We start from the raw sequence: 16,803 nt of genomic DNA, 5'->3' as shown, positions 1-16,803 counted from the left end.
GGCATCTCCAAGGCCACCTGTTGGCCATTCCTCCAGCCAAAGTTTAATGAAGGCCTATAGATGTCGGAATACGTAAGAATAAAAAAGGCTCCCCTTTTCTACCCTGCAGGAAGAGGATACGGACAGGGTGCCCATGGCCACCCCAGGAACTAACAGAGGAGACTCCTGGGCTTAACAACTAAAGATCTCATTTTACACCTCTTTCTTCGTGTTACCTGTGGGAGACCTTGGACAAGTGCCACCTCCACTTGTACCTCCAGTTCTTCTCTGTAAAGTAGGGATAATCCCACTATGTTCATAGGCTGTTGTGAGAATTAAATGACATAGAGTCTAGGAAAGTTGGCTGACATATAACAAGGACAGTATCTTTTGGTTTACTTCTTATTTTTTGAGTAATATTTATTGGATTTTTTCCCAATTACAAAAGTAATTCATGTTTGTGGAGAAAATTTTGGAAAACACTGAAAAGCACACAGAGGGAAAATTCGCCCATGAGTCTACCACCCAAGGATAAACACTGCTGACATCTCCACATCCACATGCACATTTTGTCTCTCCATGTACTATATTGGTGGTGACTGAAGGTGGCTTGCGTTCCAATTCTAACTCCATCACCCATTGGCTCTGTGACATGCAAGGACTTACCTTCCCTTCCCCTGAGTGCAACATGCAGGTTGGCACATGCAGGTTGGCCAAAGTCGCCTAAAAGTGCTGTAGACTACCGAGTGGAATGGCGCCCCTAGCGCTGCTCCCGGCACAGCCGTGCTGGGCTGGCAGGGAACCGTGGAGGTTGAAAGAAAGCAAACAAAGGTTAAGCATTTCCCCAGTGATTAGCACAGAGTCAGAGCTTGTCAAATGGTAGCTACTATTCCACAAACGCAACCCATGCTTTTGAAGACTGGAGGCTCACAGAGGGTTGAGACCTTGTTTCCACTGCTCTGATTGGCTGAGTGGCATTTTAAGGGTGACCCACTGGGACCACATCCAGCCAAAAAATACTTCTCCCTGAGCTGATCCTGCTCAGCCTTGGCTTTTGAGCCTTACACTTCCCAATCCCTCTAAATCGCCCTTGCCCTCAGGCAGGCAAAACCCAAGTGGCATGGGAGGGTAGGCTCGGAGCACCTTCTGCTGGGCTCTCCGTTCCCCCCCTCCTCCAGGTCCCCCTCCTACACTTCCCACCCACTAGAAGTGTTCCAACGACTAGTTGTCCTACTGGATCTGCTTAAAAGCCCTCAGTAGGAGGCCACCAGGAGGCATCCGAGTAGAGCCACAGCGTTTCCCGGGGCTGCTTCTAGACTGCTGCTCAAATTCACTCTGGATGTGAGCCGGTGTGCAGGATAGCTCCAAATAACAGAGATGGCACAAGAAACTGAATCACACACTCGGTCCATCAGTCCGTCATTGAGCAAATATTTACTCAGCAGCTACCACATGCCCAGGGCTGGGTTCTCCCATGAGAAAAATTTTCCCTGTTCACTTTTCCTTCAATCCCTTGAGCTCCTCAAAGTGGAATTTGTCTTCGTTTAGCAAGTAGTTAATACCCCGCAATCCCAGCTAATCTTCCTTCTGGAAAAAAAAGAGGGCCTCAGGCCCACCACTGTCTGGAACAATCCAGAGATACTAATATCATTTTTTTTTCATCTTATTTTTCTCTACTATGACATTCTATTTATAACAAGTGGTGCCGATTTAAAAATAGTGCCAGAAAGCTTCCTAAAAATTTTTTAGTTAGATACCAAAAGTGAGCTGATCTAAAGAAAAGCATGAAGTAACCAGTTGCTGAGGAAGCCCCAGACTTGAGACGGAGTCTTCCCCCAGTAAACCAAGTGAACAATTTCAGCATGTTTGAGAACGACGGGGTGCCCCTCCTTGGGCCTGTGTGGGCCAGAGCAGTAGGGTGGGAGTCCCCACACCTGCTCCGCACAGCAGATCCTGTGCTCGTTGCCACATCCCTCATCTTCGCAGCAGTAATGCTGCCTTAACAGCAGCATGGGCAGTAATAACAGTGGCTGCGTTTGAAGCCGTCAGAATAGCTGTGCTTATTGGGTGCTTTTGACATGTCTGGCACTTACCAAGCCTAACTTCATCTCCTCCCCACAGAAAAGAACTGTCACTGTCCCCATTCTTCAGGAACCTGAGCCTCACTGAGCACAAGTAGCTTCTCCAAGGTCACACAGCTGGGAAGCCAGCGTTTGCACTTGAACCCAGATCTTCCTACCTATGACATCTGAACAGGTCCTTAACCACTGACCTACACTGCCTCAATCCATGTTTGTTGAATCAAATGATGCTTGAACATGTTCTGGCAGTCGTTCTGCTAGTCACCAGCTGAGGGACCTCCAAGACCCTTATCTCACTGAGCTTCAGTTAAGGAAGGTGTCCCAGCCCTGTCAAGCCAGGATTCTTAAGAGACAGGGCAAGGAGCCTCACAGCATTTCATGAGCAAGAGAAGTGGAGCCAGCCTCAAGGACGAGCACCATGAGCTGGTGGCCGTGTCAAAAAGGCTGACGCAGCCCTCACCTAAAGCAGAGAGAGCAGGCTTCCCGGAACCCGCATTTCCTGTTGATATTTGCTTCCCTCTCCTCACGGCTTTTTGGGCCCCCCAGAGGTCTCTTGGGTTCCAAGGAGAAAAGATCCCTGTCACTGATCCTCTTTCCCACCAAAAAGGCTCAGCACCTTCCATAATTAACTACGGCTTCTTGGCCACATCTGGACCAGCCGCTGTAGCAAACAAGACCCCTCAGCCTAGGAGCTTCTGTGCAGCTGTGGGGAGGGATGGAGAGAAGGGGCAGAAACATGCCTGGAATCCGAGAGGCCGCTGGTCCAGGCCTTGACACACACTGCCCCTCTGTGGTGGGTCTAGAGAAGAGGGTGCATCCCAGCCAGGATGGGCAGGGCTTCTATCTCTGGCTTCCTGGAAACTGAACTTTAAAGCTGGAGAGAACCCGGATCAAATCGGTCAACTGAAGGAGGGAAAGTCGGGCCCAGAAAGGGAAAGCAACTTACTCAGAATGATACATCGAGTTACCAAACATAGGACCCACCTAGAGATTTCCTGTAATTAAACTTCCAGCCCAGTCAGTGACTGACAAGAATAAGAGTTATTTGGTGGGGGTGCTTGGGTGGAGCAGTCAGTTAAGCCTCTGACTCTTGGTTTCGGCTCAGGTCATGATCTCAGGGTCATGAGATTGAGCCCGAAGTCCAGCTTTGCTCTAAGATTCCACCAGATTCTCTCTCCCTCTCCCTCTGCCCCTCCTGTTCATGCTCTCTCTCTCTCTCTCTCTCTCCCTCTCTAAAATAAATAAATCAATCTTTTTTAAAAAAAGAATTATTTTGTTAATTAGCCTTAATCCAAAGTTGATTGGATGGCAGGCTCCTGGTACCCTGAGTACTAATAAGCACCTTATATGTTTTATCTTCTTAATTCTCAAAATAACCCAGAGGCATGGTACCATCATTACTAGCCCCATTTCACTGCTGAGAAAACTAAGGCTTAGGGACACTGTGAAACCTGCCCAAGGTCACTTGGCTGCTGGTGAGAGAGTCTGGATTCTATCCTAACGAGTCCAATTCTAATAAGGAAAGAGACTCCCTATCAGAAGTCACCAAGGGTTTGCTCAGGGTGGGCATGCAATACATGTATCACCCCATTAAAAAAAAAAAATCTAAAAGGATAAAAATAAAACTGTGAATTCTGGTCCTCTATCTGAATGGAGAAGAATTTTCAATTTATATTATATAGAATTTTTTTCGTAATGTAATTTTTTTTAATCAGTACGTATCACTTTTTTATTTTAAGTAAGTGAGGTGGTTGCTGTATTTTTTTTAAGATTTTATTTTAAGTAATCTCTACACCTAAGGTGGGGCTCAAACTTACAACTCTGAGATCAACAATCACATGCTCTACCTACTGAGCCGGCCAGGGGTTCCAAGTGAGTTTTTTTTTTTTTAATAGACTATTTTTTAGAGCAGTTTTATATTCACACCCAAATTGACAGGAAGGTACTGAGATTTCCCATAAGCCCAGTGCCCCCACACACGCACAGCCTCTGCCATCATCACCAGCCCATACCAGTGTGGTACATTTGTTACAGTGGATGAACTTTGCTGACACATCATTGTCGCCCAAAGTCCGTAGCTTAGATTAGGGCTCACTCTCGGTGTTCTGCGTGCTGTGGACTTGGATGAATGTATAATGACATGTATCCACCATCATAACATCATGCAGAATAGTTTCACTGCCCTAAAAATCCTCTGTGCTCCCTCTACTCAATCCTCCATCTGTTATTTTTGTAATAAGAATATACAAATCTGGAGAGGGAAAGAAAAGAAATGAAGAGGTAGTTCTTGCCAAGAAGGAATTTCAAGTCTGAGTGGTGAGCGGGAACTCAGCCAGCCCTGGGATGGCTTTACAACTTGAACAGGCAAACAGTAAAATAACAGAATAAGATGTGATTGTATACCTTCTGAGGAATACAGAAGAAAGAAGTCAGTGAGCTGGGAGGGGTTCATCAGAGCAGAGTTCCTGGAGAAGGCTCCTGACTGGGCCAGGATATAAAGTATTTTTGGAAAATGGCCACTATTTATGATTTATTATCCCTGAGTCAAGTACTTTACATGGGTATTTTTATGTGTTCAAAATAACCCTATGGAACAGATACTATCCCCAATTTATGGATGAGAAAATGGAGTCTGAGAGGGCCAATTAACTTTTCTAAAATCAAACAGCCAGTACACAAAAAAGGAATTCAAAACTAGGTTTGAGTGATCCCATATCCTGTGTTCAAGCCACAGGGTCGTATTGCCTGCATCGGCAGAAGAGTGACAAAGGTAGGCAAAGAATGGAAGGCAGAGAATGACCTTCTCAGAGGAACAAGTAGCTCGGGGAGCCCAAACTCACAATGTGGCTAAAATAAATGCCATGAAAAAAGTCAGCATCATCCCTTTACTTTGGGCTGAATATTTCTCAGAGCTACAGTACTTGAAGAATACTTTGTAAGAAAATTAAGGCAAAGATCCAGCCATCTTTGTCCTTGATAAGGGGCTTCGAATATGGTAGTGATGAAGAAGAACCAGAAAGAAATACCACATGGGTCTAGGGGGACAGAGTATCATTTATGCTGCTATCGTGATGCCATGTATGTTCTGTTGCAATGACCTTTTAACACACCTGCCTCCTCACTTGTCAGTGGGCTGCCCTGGGACAGAGGCCACACCCCAAGTCATCTCTGTATCCCCGCAGCCTGGCCTCATCCCTGGCACTTGACAGGAACTCAGTATTTGTGGAATGAATGAATGAGCAAAAGAATGAGTGTATAAAAATGTGAATAGCTACTACTATTATATGTTGGTGTCCCAATCCATAAAATGGGACTGATGATAGTACCTTCATCAAAGGATTATTGTGATAATTAAATGGGCTGATGGTATAAAGGGTTTAGCACAAGACCTGTACAGAGCACACACATACAATATAAACAGTGGTTCTGAAGAATATTAGCCACTAGTATTATTGTTGTTCGTGTATCCTTTAAAAGAGCCAGTCCCTAAGGAGTGTCCCCATTAAGCACTTCGATTCTACAATCATCTTCAATGGGGTTGGCAAGCACAGCTATGAGTTTGTTTTCAGGGAGCTCTCCTACTCTTGGTCTCCTCACTTTTGCATGACTGTCTTTGCGTCCCCAGTCCTGGACCCTAAGTGTCCTCATTAGGGTGGTGTGCCCACCTGTATACACGATCATCAGCATTTACCCTCCAAGGTAATATACAAGGTTTCCTAGCTCTTCCGCCTTCTCTCCACTTCTCCCAAAATTTATTCTCCAGGTTTGCATTTGTCAAGGCCAGTACCTAAGCCCTTCAGACTCAGTAACAGAAACAAGAACATCCCCACAGACAGAAACAACCCATCCGGTCGTGGGGACTAGGTGTTCACATGCCAAATGTGCATTTCAGCCAATGCCTTCCATATAGCATCTTAATCCAAAGGAGTATCTGGCATAGTGGGATGAAAACCTGATGGTGCCAGCCTTGTCACAAATCAGATCATGAAGTGTCGCCCTCATCTGCCTCCTTTAAACCAAACCAAGAATCTAGCTCACTCCCACATTTCCCCCTGAGTTGGGAAAAGAATCAGCATAACAGGTTGTGTGGCAGGCTCAGTCTGTACCGCACACGCTTCTTGGGGTTGTGAGTTTGAGCCCCACATTGGGTGTAGAGATTACTTAAATAAACTTTAAAAAAAAAGAATCAGTACATACAGGTATGGATAGCCCTCTTTCTTTCTTTCTTTCTTCCTTTTTTTTTTTTTAAGAGTTTATTTAGAGCAGGCAGGGTAGAGGGAGAAGGGGAGACTCTCAAGCGGACTCTGTGCTGAGCCTGGGGCCCAACATGGGGCTTGATCTCAGGATCCTGAGATCACAGCCTGAGCTGAAATCAACAGTCAGACGCTTAACTCACTGAGCCACCCAGACAACCCTGGATAACCCTCTTTCTAAGTTTAAACCCTTGCCTGGCTTAGCCCTGCACCAGGAGCCCAGGAACATGGTTTGAAATAACAAAAAAAGGAAGGAAGGAAGGAAGGAAGGGGAAGGAAGTAGGGAGGGAGGGAAGGAGGGAGGAAGAAGGAAAGTCCTGTAAAGTATAACTGCATTTATCGAAACATTTAAAGATGGATGTACAACAGAAAAAAAGATCTGAAGGTATATGCACCAAATTTGATTTCTTTGCATTGCGAGGTTATGTGTTTTCTCTTTTTGCTTTTTTTATATTTTTCTCATTTTTCCACAAAGGGTATTGTAAATAGCATTTTAAAAACATATTTTGTATTCAAACAGAATTTAGTTTAAATCCCAGCTATACTACAAACATACTGAGTATCCTGGGGCAAGTCATTTACCCTCTCCAATCCTAGTTGCCTTGCATTTAAAATGGAAGTTGCTTTTAATTAAATATTGCCATAAAATATTTTTGGCTCTGAAATTAGAGGGGTGAGTTAATCATGTTTCTCCATCATAGCACCTCATTGTAAGCCCTCTCTCTTATTTTATTGATTTATTTCCTTTTATTTCCATTTCCCTCTTCCTTCACCCTTAGGCAACTATTTTGTGTTTGACATTATTTGAAGTGTTTTTGTAAAATGTGTGAGGTTGTTTGGTGTGTTACTTAAATAGTATTATGTTGTAAATCTTCATTCTATTTCCTATTTGTTCATAAAGAATGATATTTTTTAAGATCTTTCCCTAGTGCTATATGGACATGCCGTCCAGGGCTCTAAGTGGGACACAGTCACTGTGCTAGGCATCCACCCTACTCTATTTTTCCATAATTCCCAGTGAGGGACACCTAGGTTCTGTCCAACTCTCTGTCACCATAAGCAACAGTGCTCTGAGTATACTTGTGAATGTCACCTTATGGACCTGTGTGAAAGTTCTTTGAGATCTATGCCCTGGAGCGGAACTGCTGGGTCAAGAAGTCTGTATATAGGGGCGCCTGGGTGGCTCAGGTCATGATCTCAGGGTCATGGGATGGAGCCCCACATTGGGCTCTCTGCTCAGCAGGGAGCCTGCTTCCCCCTCTCTCTGCCTGCCTCTCTGCCTACTTGTGATCTCTCTGTGTCAAAAAAATGGATAAAATCTTTAAAAAGAAGAAGAAGAAGAAGTAGTAGTAGTAGTAGTAAAAGAAGAAGAAGAAGAAGAAGAAGAAGAAGAAGAAGAAATCGTGTGTATATATAATTAATGACATCAAGTGGGGCCAGAGTCTTGAGTAGGGCCTCACAGCCTATGCCCGCACTAGCCATGCAGAAGGCTCCCCCTGTCCCCACAACCCTGCTTACACTTAGCACTCTCCAGCTTCCTGATTTTGCCAGCTGAACAGATATGTTGTATCTCTTTGTGGTTTTCATTTGAATTTATTTGAACCCCTAATATTTTGAGCATCTTGACCTATGTTCATTAGCCCTGAGGTTTCCTGTTTTGTAAATTGCCTGTTCATTTTCTTTGCCCACATTTCTACTGGGAATGCTCTTTTTCTTGTTGATTTGCAGGAGTATCTTTTATATTCTAAATATTGATCCCTTGACTGTCTTAAAAATTGGAAATATCCTCTCCCGTCCTTGCCTCGTAATTTATCTTTTTGCAGTATTGAGTCGTTTTTCTTTCACTGCTAGATCAAAAAGATCGTCCCTAGATCAGAGAAGAACTTTGTCTTCTTTTGCCTTTAAAGTTTTACCTTTCACATTTAGGTCTTTAATACCTCTCATATCTTCTATGGAAATAAATCGGCATCTGCGTCCAGGCCTTTCTGTAGAACAAAATAATATAGCTAAGCGCCTAGCACAATGCTTCCCACCTAAGAACTATGCCAGTGCCGGTGATGATGATTATCGCTGGCGTCGAAAGTGGTAAACGCTGTCCCGGCAAGTCGAGAGAAATGGGAACCTAGGGGCTGGTTAACTAACCCAAGAAAGGTTTTAGAGGCGAAGCGGAGGTTACGGAGATTGGCCCTAAAAGGAATGTCGGATTCGCTCACTTAGAGATGGAAAGGCGAGGGCTCGGGGCAGAGAAGGTGGCCTGGGCAAAGACCAGGCGGGGGGATTGCCGCGCGTTCAGGCGGAGCGCAGGGAGAGGAGGGCCTGAGTACTCACGAACTGCTGTCTGTCTTTCTGCCCCTGTGACCACCCCACCCCTCCCCGCTGCAGGCTCCCTGTTCTCCACCCTGAAGCCCCCCGACGCCGTGTTCAAAGTGGTGTTCTGGCTGGGCTACTTCAACAGCTGCCTCAACCCCATCATCTACCCGTGCTCCAGCAAGGAGTTCAAGCGCGCCTTCGTGCGCATCCTCGGGTGCCAGTGCCGCGGTCGCCGCCGCCGCCGCCGTCGCCGTCGCCTGGGCGGCTGCGCCTACACCTACCGACCGTGGACGCGCGGCGGCTCGCTGGAACGCTCGCAGTCGCGCAAGGACTCGCTGGACGACAGCGGCAGCTGCCTGAGCGGCAGCCAGCGGACCCTGCCCTCGGCCTCGCCGAGCCCGGGCTACCTGGGCCGCGGCGCGCCGCCGTCCGTCGAGCTGTGCGCCTTCCGGGAGTGGAAGGCGCCCGGCGCGCTCCTGAGCCTGCCCGCGCCCGAGCCCCCCGGCCGCCGCGGCCGCCACGACTCGGGCCCCCTCTTCACCTTCAAGCTCCTGTCCGAACCTGAGAGCCCCGGGGACGACGGCGGCGCCAGCAACGGTGGCTGCGAAGCCACGACCGACGTGGCCAACGGGCAGCCGGGCTTCAAAACCAACATGCCCCTGGCGCCCGGGCAGTTTTAGGGCCCCGGGGGAGGAAATATTGTGGGGGGAGGGTGGGCGGAGGGGGGGAAGGGGCGTCGGCGCCCGGAGACGCGGGCCCGGGGGCAAACGGGGGGAGGGGGGCGGGGAGAGGGGCAGCTGCTTTTCTGGCAGGGGCATGGGTGCCAGGTACAGCGCGGAGAGCTGGGCCGAGCATGCTGAGAGCCTGGAGGACCCGACGCCGGCCGGGATTTCCGTCTCTCTCTCTCTCTCTGTACATATCCAAACGAGTCCCTCTGTACACGTATTTAATCGTGGGTACACGTGCGTGTGTCTGTGCAGTGTCCGTGTGGTCTGCATGTGTGCGTGTGTGGGGCCGCCCGCGCGGGGGCCGAGCGAGTATGCGCCCGGGAGGCAGTGGGGCGGTGTTTGTCTCGTGACTTCGTACCTCTCAAGCCCCTCCTTGTACTTTACTGAATGATGGCACTTGGGCGGGGTTGGAAACACATCGGACATTAAAGGTCATTTCTCCTGTGCGCCTTCGAGCGGTTTGCGAACAGGGCGGTGGGCAGGATCTGGAGTCTCCTCCTCCTTCCTCTTCAGATTTGTCTGCGTTAGTCCCACTGGGCGTATGGGCGATAGTTGTGCTGGGGCCCCTTGCCATTACGGTCCTCCAGGGCTAAACAGATCTGACCCTGTGGCTGGAAGTGAGCGGGTGGATTTGTCCCATAAATCCTCCTTGCCTGCTTTGGACCCTCACTGGTATCTAATCCTCCTGCTGTGGGCAACACTGTGGGCAATGCCTGGCTTGGTACTAGGGACCCCAATCCTAGCTGGAGCTCTGTAGCCGGGAGGGTAAGGTGGGCCTGTCACTTGAGAGGGGATGGGACTCAGGCAGAGAGATGGCTTGGTTCCTTTCACCTCCTCCCTGCATCCCTAGGCCAAACACTCCATTGTTCACCCGCGTCCAGGGAGCCCGATAAAGAAATGCAAACTGAAGAATTTTCTGGATAAGATGGATCCCTGTGACCAAGCAACATACATGAGCACAAGAACCCTCATAAGCTCTGCTAGCTGGGGAGACTGTCTGGGGAAGAAGCACTGAGGAGAGTCACACAGAGAGGTGGAGCACACCTGGGAGGAAGTAACCTCCATTCTAGCCTCAGGTCTTCTGCTGATTTACTGCTTTACCTCGAGAAAGTCACATTCCCTTTCTGGATCTTGGTTTCCCATCTGTGTAATGATGGAATTGATTCCAGGGTCTTCTCTGCCTCTGAAAGCCTCCAGTTTGCTAAAAGAATAATAATAATAACAACAATAACAATACTAATAATAAATATAAATATATAGGCTAGGGAACAAAACAGAGCATTTTTCTTCCCGGAAATTCAAAAAAAGCATAACAGGAACATACCCACCTCAATCCCTTTCTCTTCCCACTTTGCTTTTTTTTTTTTTTTTTTTTTTTTTGCTGAGCTTCATACTTTCTCAAATGGCAGGAGACTTTTCCAATAATGTTAGTGCATCAGACATTTATTCTATAGGTGACTGAATTGAAAATGCTTAGTGAAAAGGAGCAGTAGTTCATGTAACTGAAAAGTGTAGGGGTATCAGGTATGGCCGCATCCAGGAGCTTAAACAAGATTGTCAGCTTGCTCAGAAGGTTCTGACTCATTTAGCTTTCATCTTGGCTCTGCTTATCTTTCCTCATTTCCTTCTTGCAGATAACTTTTTCACACCATTCTTATAACTTGAAACTCCCCCCAAAGGAGAAATATCTCCCACCAGTTTTGACCAAAAAAAAAAAAAAAAAAAAATAGAAGTAAAATGTCCTGAGAAGCTAGATGTTCTGTGCCAGAGATCCCTTTGGGACTGATGAAAGCTGTACATTCTTCTGCCAGAAAAAAAATGCACTATATATATAATATTTTTATACAATTTCAAATGACTCATCCTTGTTTAAAATCCCATGAACCAAGAATGATACCCCAGATCCACAGGTTATTCGAGCTAAACTGGATTTTCAGAATTATCTGGGCCAATCACCTCATCTTTACAGATAGGGAAACCACGGTAAATAACTTGACTAAGTGACACTGAACTAGGACTAGGACCCCAGTCTGTTGCCTCCCTGTCCAGTACCTTTTACACTCCCTTGTGCTGCCATGTTGGGGTTGAGTACATCCTCTAATAGAGAGCAGATGTCTTCTTGCCTCAATACAGATAAGAGTCCTAGGAAAAGAAGAGCCTGAACCTAATTTCCAGAGAAGCAGCAGCAGTTTGGAGCAGTTCCCTGAAAACATTTTGTTAACAACCCAGATCTTTCAAACAGTCCTTACACAGACTCCTGACATAATTGGGGTCCAGAGTGAAGAAGGAAAGGACAACAGAGCCTCAACCCCTTGACTGCTCTCCTCCTCAGCTCCTCCTTCTGGCCTGCCCTAAGCACCCAAGGAGTCCACAGAATGAGGTTTGAAAAGCACTGGTCTAGTGCAAGCAAGGGGGACCTGGAGTCAGTTGGACCTGGGTTCAACTCTCGGTTCTGTGTCACCTTGAGCAATTCACCCCTGCCTCTCCTGGCCTGTTTTCCCATCTGTCAAACTATCACAGACTATCAGGAAACCCAGGGATTCAATGAAATAATTGTGGTATAAACACCAAACTATAGCTCGCTGGGCAGGACCAAGCTGTAATTTGGACCAGAGATATCTGAAGCCACAGGCACCAAAGGCATTTCCTGAGCTGCTCAGTTCTGATGACCTCAGACATCACTGGTGTTTGGAGGCCACTCAGGCAGCACAGGAAGGCAGCGGCAGCCTCCTGCCTTTTTCCAGAAGGAGGGTTGGCCCAGCAGTGACTCACGTCCTCATAAGGTGCTTGGTTCCAGATCGGACCCGAGTCAGAGTCTGCATCACGCTACATCTTCAGGTTACCTCACTGTGGCCAGGCTGAGAGAGGGCATGGAATTCAAGAGCCCTTGGGGGAAAATGGCCTCTCTACTCTGACCTCCCCACCAGCAGCAAAGCAGTCCTACTGAATCTTCTCCAGCCACCCAAACACTCCTGGGTCATTGTCTCCCCTGGGACAGGCACAAGAATACATCTGCCAACCAAAGTAAAGAGGCAAGTGGCTTGGCAAGGTGGGGTAATAATTGATCCTGCAGATCCGGGTTCAAAGCCCACTTCTGCCATTTAATAGCTCTGTGACCTTGAGCAGCTCATGTTACCGGTCTAAACCTCAGTTTTTTTAACTATAAAATAGAGATAATAATAGTACCTACCTCGGAGGGACATCGGGCAGATCAAATGGGTTAATGAGTATAAATCAACACTTTGTCCGTCACTTGGAAGTATCTGATGAGCGATAGCTATTAGCAGAGGCATTAACTATTCAGTCTTTACTTTGATACATGGTTTAGAAAATCTGAATAAATGGACAAAGAAAATAAATTCTCTGTCATTCACTAGAGTCTGGGGTTTTAGGACTCAGTGTCCACCTTGAAGAAGAAAGACAAGTTTATGACAGAGTAAAAGAATTTTGTGTCCTACAGCATGAAGAAACACATTACTCGAAGAGGGGATCAGCCCAAATTTGAAGGGAAAAAGGAAATTTGATAAAAGTTCTAGAACATTCCAGGGTGACAAAGCCAGAATGGGTGCGTGAGGGAAGTGTGGATGTCTTAAGGCTTGTGCATCCTATGATGGCAGACAAGGGCAGGGGCAGGGAGGGGGGGTGTGGGGCGCAGAGCTGCTCTGTTCAAGGCTCAGCTCTACTACCTGATCCAGGTGCCTTGGCCTCCCTGTGGCCAACTGCCTTGCATGTAAATTGAGAATATAATTAGCACATGCCCCACAAGTTTGGGATGCAACAGAACATGAAAGAGCTTGGCCCAGAGTAGGCACTATTTTTATTACTTGTGGATGATGTTATATATCCCCCATTCCAGCAGTTCTCAACTTTTCCTGCATCAGCAGCTCCTTTAAGAATCTGATGCAAACTAGAACGAAGTGAGTATAACAGCCCAACTTCACCTACAATTCATGCCCCCCAAATCCCAACACGTGAAACCCAGGTTATAAACTTCTCAAGAGATTTGACTCCCTGAGAATACAAAAGTAGTCAAATACAGAGCGAGGTACACACAGAGAAGAATGTCTTCGACCCTGCTCTCCCAGAGCTCAGCCTGGATGAGAGGTGGGCAGGCACCAGCAATCCCACTGGAGTGTACAACTGGAGTCTGGGAACTAGAAGCTTCCTTACTTGGTGAGCCCCTGAGTGTCAGGCTCCATCTTCGGTCTGGAGCTTGGTGGTGACGGTTAAGTGCCTTGGGTTCTTGGAAAGGGGTTGGATGGCACTCGGGCAAAGCATTGAGCATCACTCCTCCAGCTGAAGAACGGGCCTTGTCCTGGCTGCCATCAGCCTCTTGGTGGCAAGAAGTAGAACAGCAACCACTCCTCACTGCAGATTCGGGGTTAACTTCCGCCTGGTCCTGCAAGCAGACGTGGAGGCCTCCTGCTGCCCCACCTCCTCTCAGTAGGTCCCTTCAGGACCCTCTCGACCCTACCTCACCACGCCATGGAATCTTTATATAGCCCAGCTGAGGGTAGGAGGAGGATACAGAGGGAAGCTTGGGTTAACAAGAAAGAGCTTGCGTCCTTCTATGGTTTTCCTATCTTATACCTGGCCCTGCCTTCTGAAACTTTAAAGTCAAGAACTTGACACTGTTTCTTTGGCTTTCCCTAGAAAATCTTCCCCTAAGAAATGAGTGACTTACTCCTCGCTGGCTTGGCTAGAGTCAGAGAGCCTTGGTTTGCCAGTTAATTTGTTAAAGTATGGGTGTTGGGAGGTGGGATGGTGGGACAGGGACAGAGGTGTAATCTGCCTCCCTTCCCTCCCCTTCTCCCCTGCTCCTCTCCCCTACCCTCCCTCCCTTGCAACCAGGCTACCTCTGTTGTTCCTTAGGTCCAGGGGAGCCCAACTCCCCACTCAGGGCCTTTGCACATCTGGTCCCTCTGCCTAGAGCCCCTTCCTCCCTCACCTCCTTCACACCTGTGCTGCAGTGTCACTTCTCAGTGGTCACCTGATTTCTCTGACCCCACCACCAATGCCACCCAGCCCGCCCTGTGGCTCTCCTGCACTTTATTTTTCTCCATAGCTCTTGGTACTACCTAGTGTGTTATGTAGCCCACCTGTTGACATGTTTATTTGTTCCACACACACACACTAAAAGCCCACACTCCACCGGGGTGGAGATTTTTGTCTGTTTTGTTCACTATTATAGTCTCAGCCTCTAAAGCAGTGCCTGACACATGGTAGTTGCTCAAATATCTTTTTCCAAATATTTTTGAATGGATGAGTATCTATGTCCCTAGCATGAGTATGGACGTGCTATAATAGCAGAACAGGGGGCTTGGGGAGCTCATGTCAGGGGCTCCTGCCTCTAGTCTGATGACAGAGGAAGGGACAGTTCTGATTAGGGAAGGCTTCCTGTAGGAAATGACATCTAAAGAATGTCAGCTGGGCCCCCACTGCCTAACACTCCCTGTGTTTCCATCATTAGTGCTCTCACACGCCCATCAGGGGAGATGGGAGTCTCAAGGCCAGGCCCTAGGTCCCCACCCCTTTCTAGGCCTCTGTCTACTGACTGACCATCAGGAACACTGAACCAGAGACAACCGCTAAACTGTGCCAAACTGTGACTCCAGCTTTTCTTCTCCTCCCACAAGGCGCAGTCCTCAGGGACAAGCCGTTTGGGGCAAGAACTTTTTTGGGATTAGTAAAACAAACAGCTTTGATTCCTGCTAATGGGCTCATTCAGAGAAGTAGTGTCCTTATAAAAGGCCTGCTTGAGAGAAGAGGACAGCACTAAAATCTGGTGACTGTCCTCACGTGTATGCACCCCCTCGGGAAGCATATTCCGTCTCAGTCAAGTGCCCCCTGAGCCAGCAAGCGCTAACCCCGTACACTCCATGGGCTCCCATACCCTACTTCATTCACCTGTGTGTTCTCTTGTTTATTTCACAAATGATCCTGGAGCACCCACACAAACTGGGAGCCAAGGATACAAAGAAGATCACCCAGCTTTGCTCTCATGAAAATTTCAGTCTGGAAGAGGATATTGGACTCAAAAAACCTTATTATATACCAGGAAGAAAGAGGTTCTGGTAGCACAGGGGTTAAGCCTGAGAACCAGAGAATCAGACAGAACCGGGCGTGAAATCTGATTCACCCATTTATTAGTTTTGTCTCCTTGAACAAATCACCTGCTGTCTCGGAGGGGCAGTTTTCATGACCTGTGAAACAGGAACGATCATACCTGTCTTCGAGGGGTTACAGGATTTCTTCTCCTTTAGTGCCCATGGTTCTTGGTCAAAACACTTGGAAGAATGAAGAGGTAGACCAGATGAAGAGTGGTGAGCAGCAAAGCAAAGCACCAAAGCTCAAATACTGAGCCATAGTAAAGTGATAGCACAAAGCTCCGGAGGAGGGAGGGGACCCAAGGGGTTGCCACTGGATTGGTTTTTATGGGCCTGTTTTTGGGCATGTTACGGGCAGGTATAATCTGATTAACCCAATCAGGTTTTTATCACCTATCTATCGCATGGGAAAGGGTGGAGGGCTCCTTCCAGGGTGGTGTAAAATCCTTGTAAGAGTGATTTCCTCTTAGGGCAGGGGTGGGAGGGGTGGGGGGGGAGCCCCTGGTTCCTGCCTGCCTTTCTTCCAACTACCCTTCATCAGAGGGTCATTGTGAAGATCAGTTTCAATGGGTCATGCTGTGTTTAGTGTAGCCTGCAGCACCTGGTAATTGCTCAGTAAAAGGCCATTGTGATACTCAGTGCCATTGGAGCCCTGGAAATAAAGGACTTCAGGAATTTGAAGGAGAAAGGGTTCCTGTCCATCTGCACAGAATCAGAAAGGCTTCACGGAGGCAGTGGCATCAGAGTTGGGTCTGAAGACGTGGCTAAGTAGTGGTGAGCAAGAAATAGGAGCAGGGGAAACCATCTGCTGTTCTATGAGGAAGCTGAGGCCACGTGTAGATGTCTCTGCCGACTGAGGGTCCAGCCAGCCTCCACCATCAGACCTGTAAGTGATTCTCGAGTGAGAACTGCTCAACTGAGCCCCATCAACCCCCAGAATCATGACAGGTAACAATCAATCACGGCTGCTGTTTCCCACAAGTTTCTTACACAGCAACGGATGACTAGAAAGGAGAAAAGATTTCTATGTAGGCTGTCTGACCTGGGAACTCCTGCTTATAACCATTACCCTTAGTGCCTCACTTGGTGTCCCAAATGCGTTCATTCTCTCTTGACAGAGCTAATGAAATGCTGGGCAAGATTTGAAGTCTGGCACCTTCTGATCTTGATTTGCCAAGGAGATGGAGAATGATAGGAAAGAACAGGAAATTGGGCCAGGAAGGGATGTGCTTTGTGGTTTGATTATTTTTCTCCAGCTTTACTGAGATGTAATTAACAAATAAAAATGATATGTATTTAAGGTGTACACATTGATGTTTTGATACATGAATACACTGTGAAATGG

The 16,803-nt window shown here is 47.5% G+C and overlaps 1 protein-coding gene across 1 annotated transcript in view; it reads left to right on the top strand.

Moving 5' to 3' along the window:
* The window catches only part of LOC111141132 (adrenoceptor alpha 1B), a 49,304-nt gene extending 39,516 nt beyond the window's left edge, over positions 1–9,788 (top strand). Inside the window, exon 2 of the mRNA XM_022493478.1 lies at positions 8,696–9,788. Within this exon, the coding sequence (XP_022349186.1) occupies positions 8,696–9,303 (608 nt within the window). The 3' untranslated portion in view covers positions 9,304–9,788. The remainder of the gene's footprint in view (positions 1–8,695) is intronic.
* Positions 9,789–16,803: the final 7,015 nt, after the last annotated feature.

The sequence above is a fragment of the Enhydra lutris genome, unplaced genomic scaffold (assembly GCF_002288905.1).
Source record: "Enhydra lutris kenyoni isolate GAN:26980312 unplaced genomic scaffold, ASM228890v2 scaffoldscaffold5, whole genome shotgun sequence".
In the NCBI taxonomy this organism is placed as follows: domain Eukaryota; kingdom Metazoa; phylum Chordata; class Mammalia; order Carnivora; family Mustelidae; genus Enhydra; species Enhydra lutris.
Note: the sequence above shows the minus strand (reverse complement) of the source record. Positions and strands in the feature narration are given on the sequence as shown.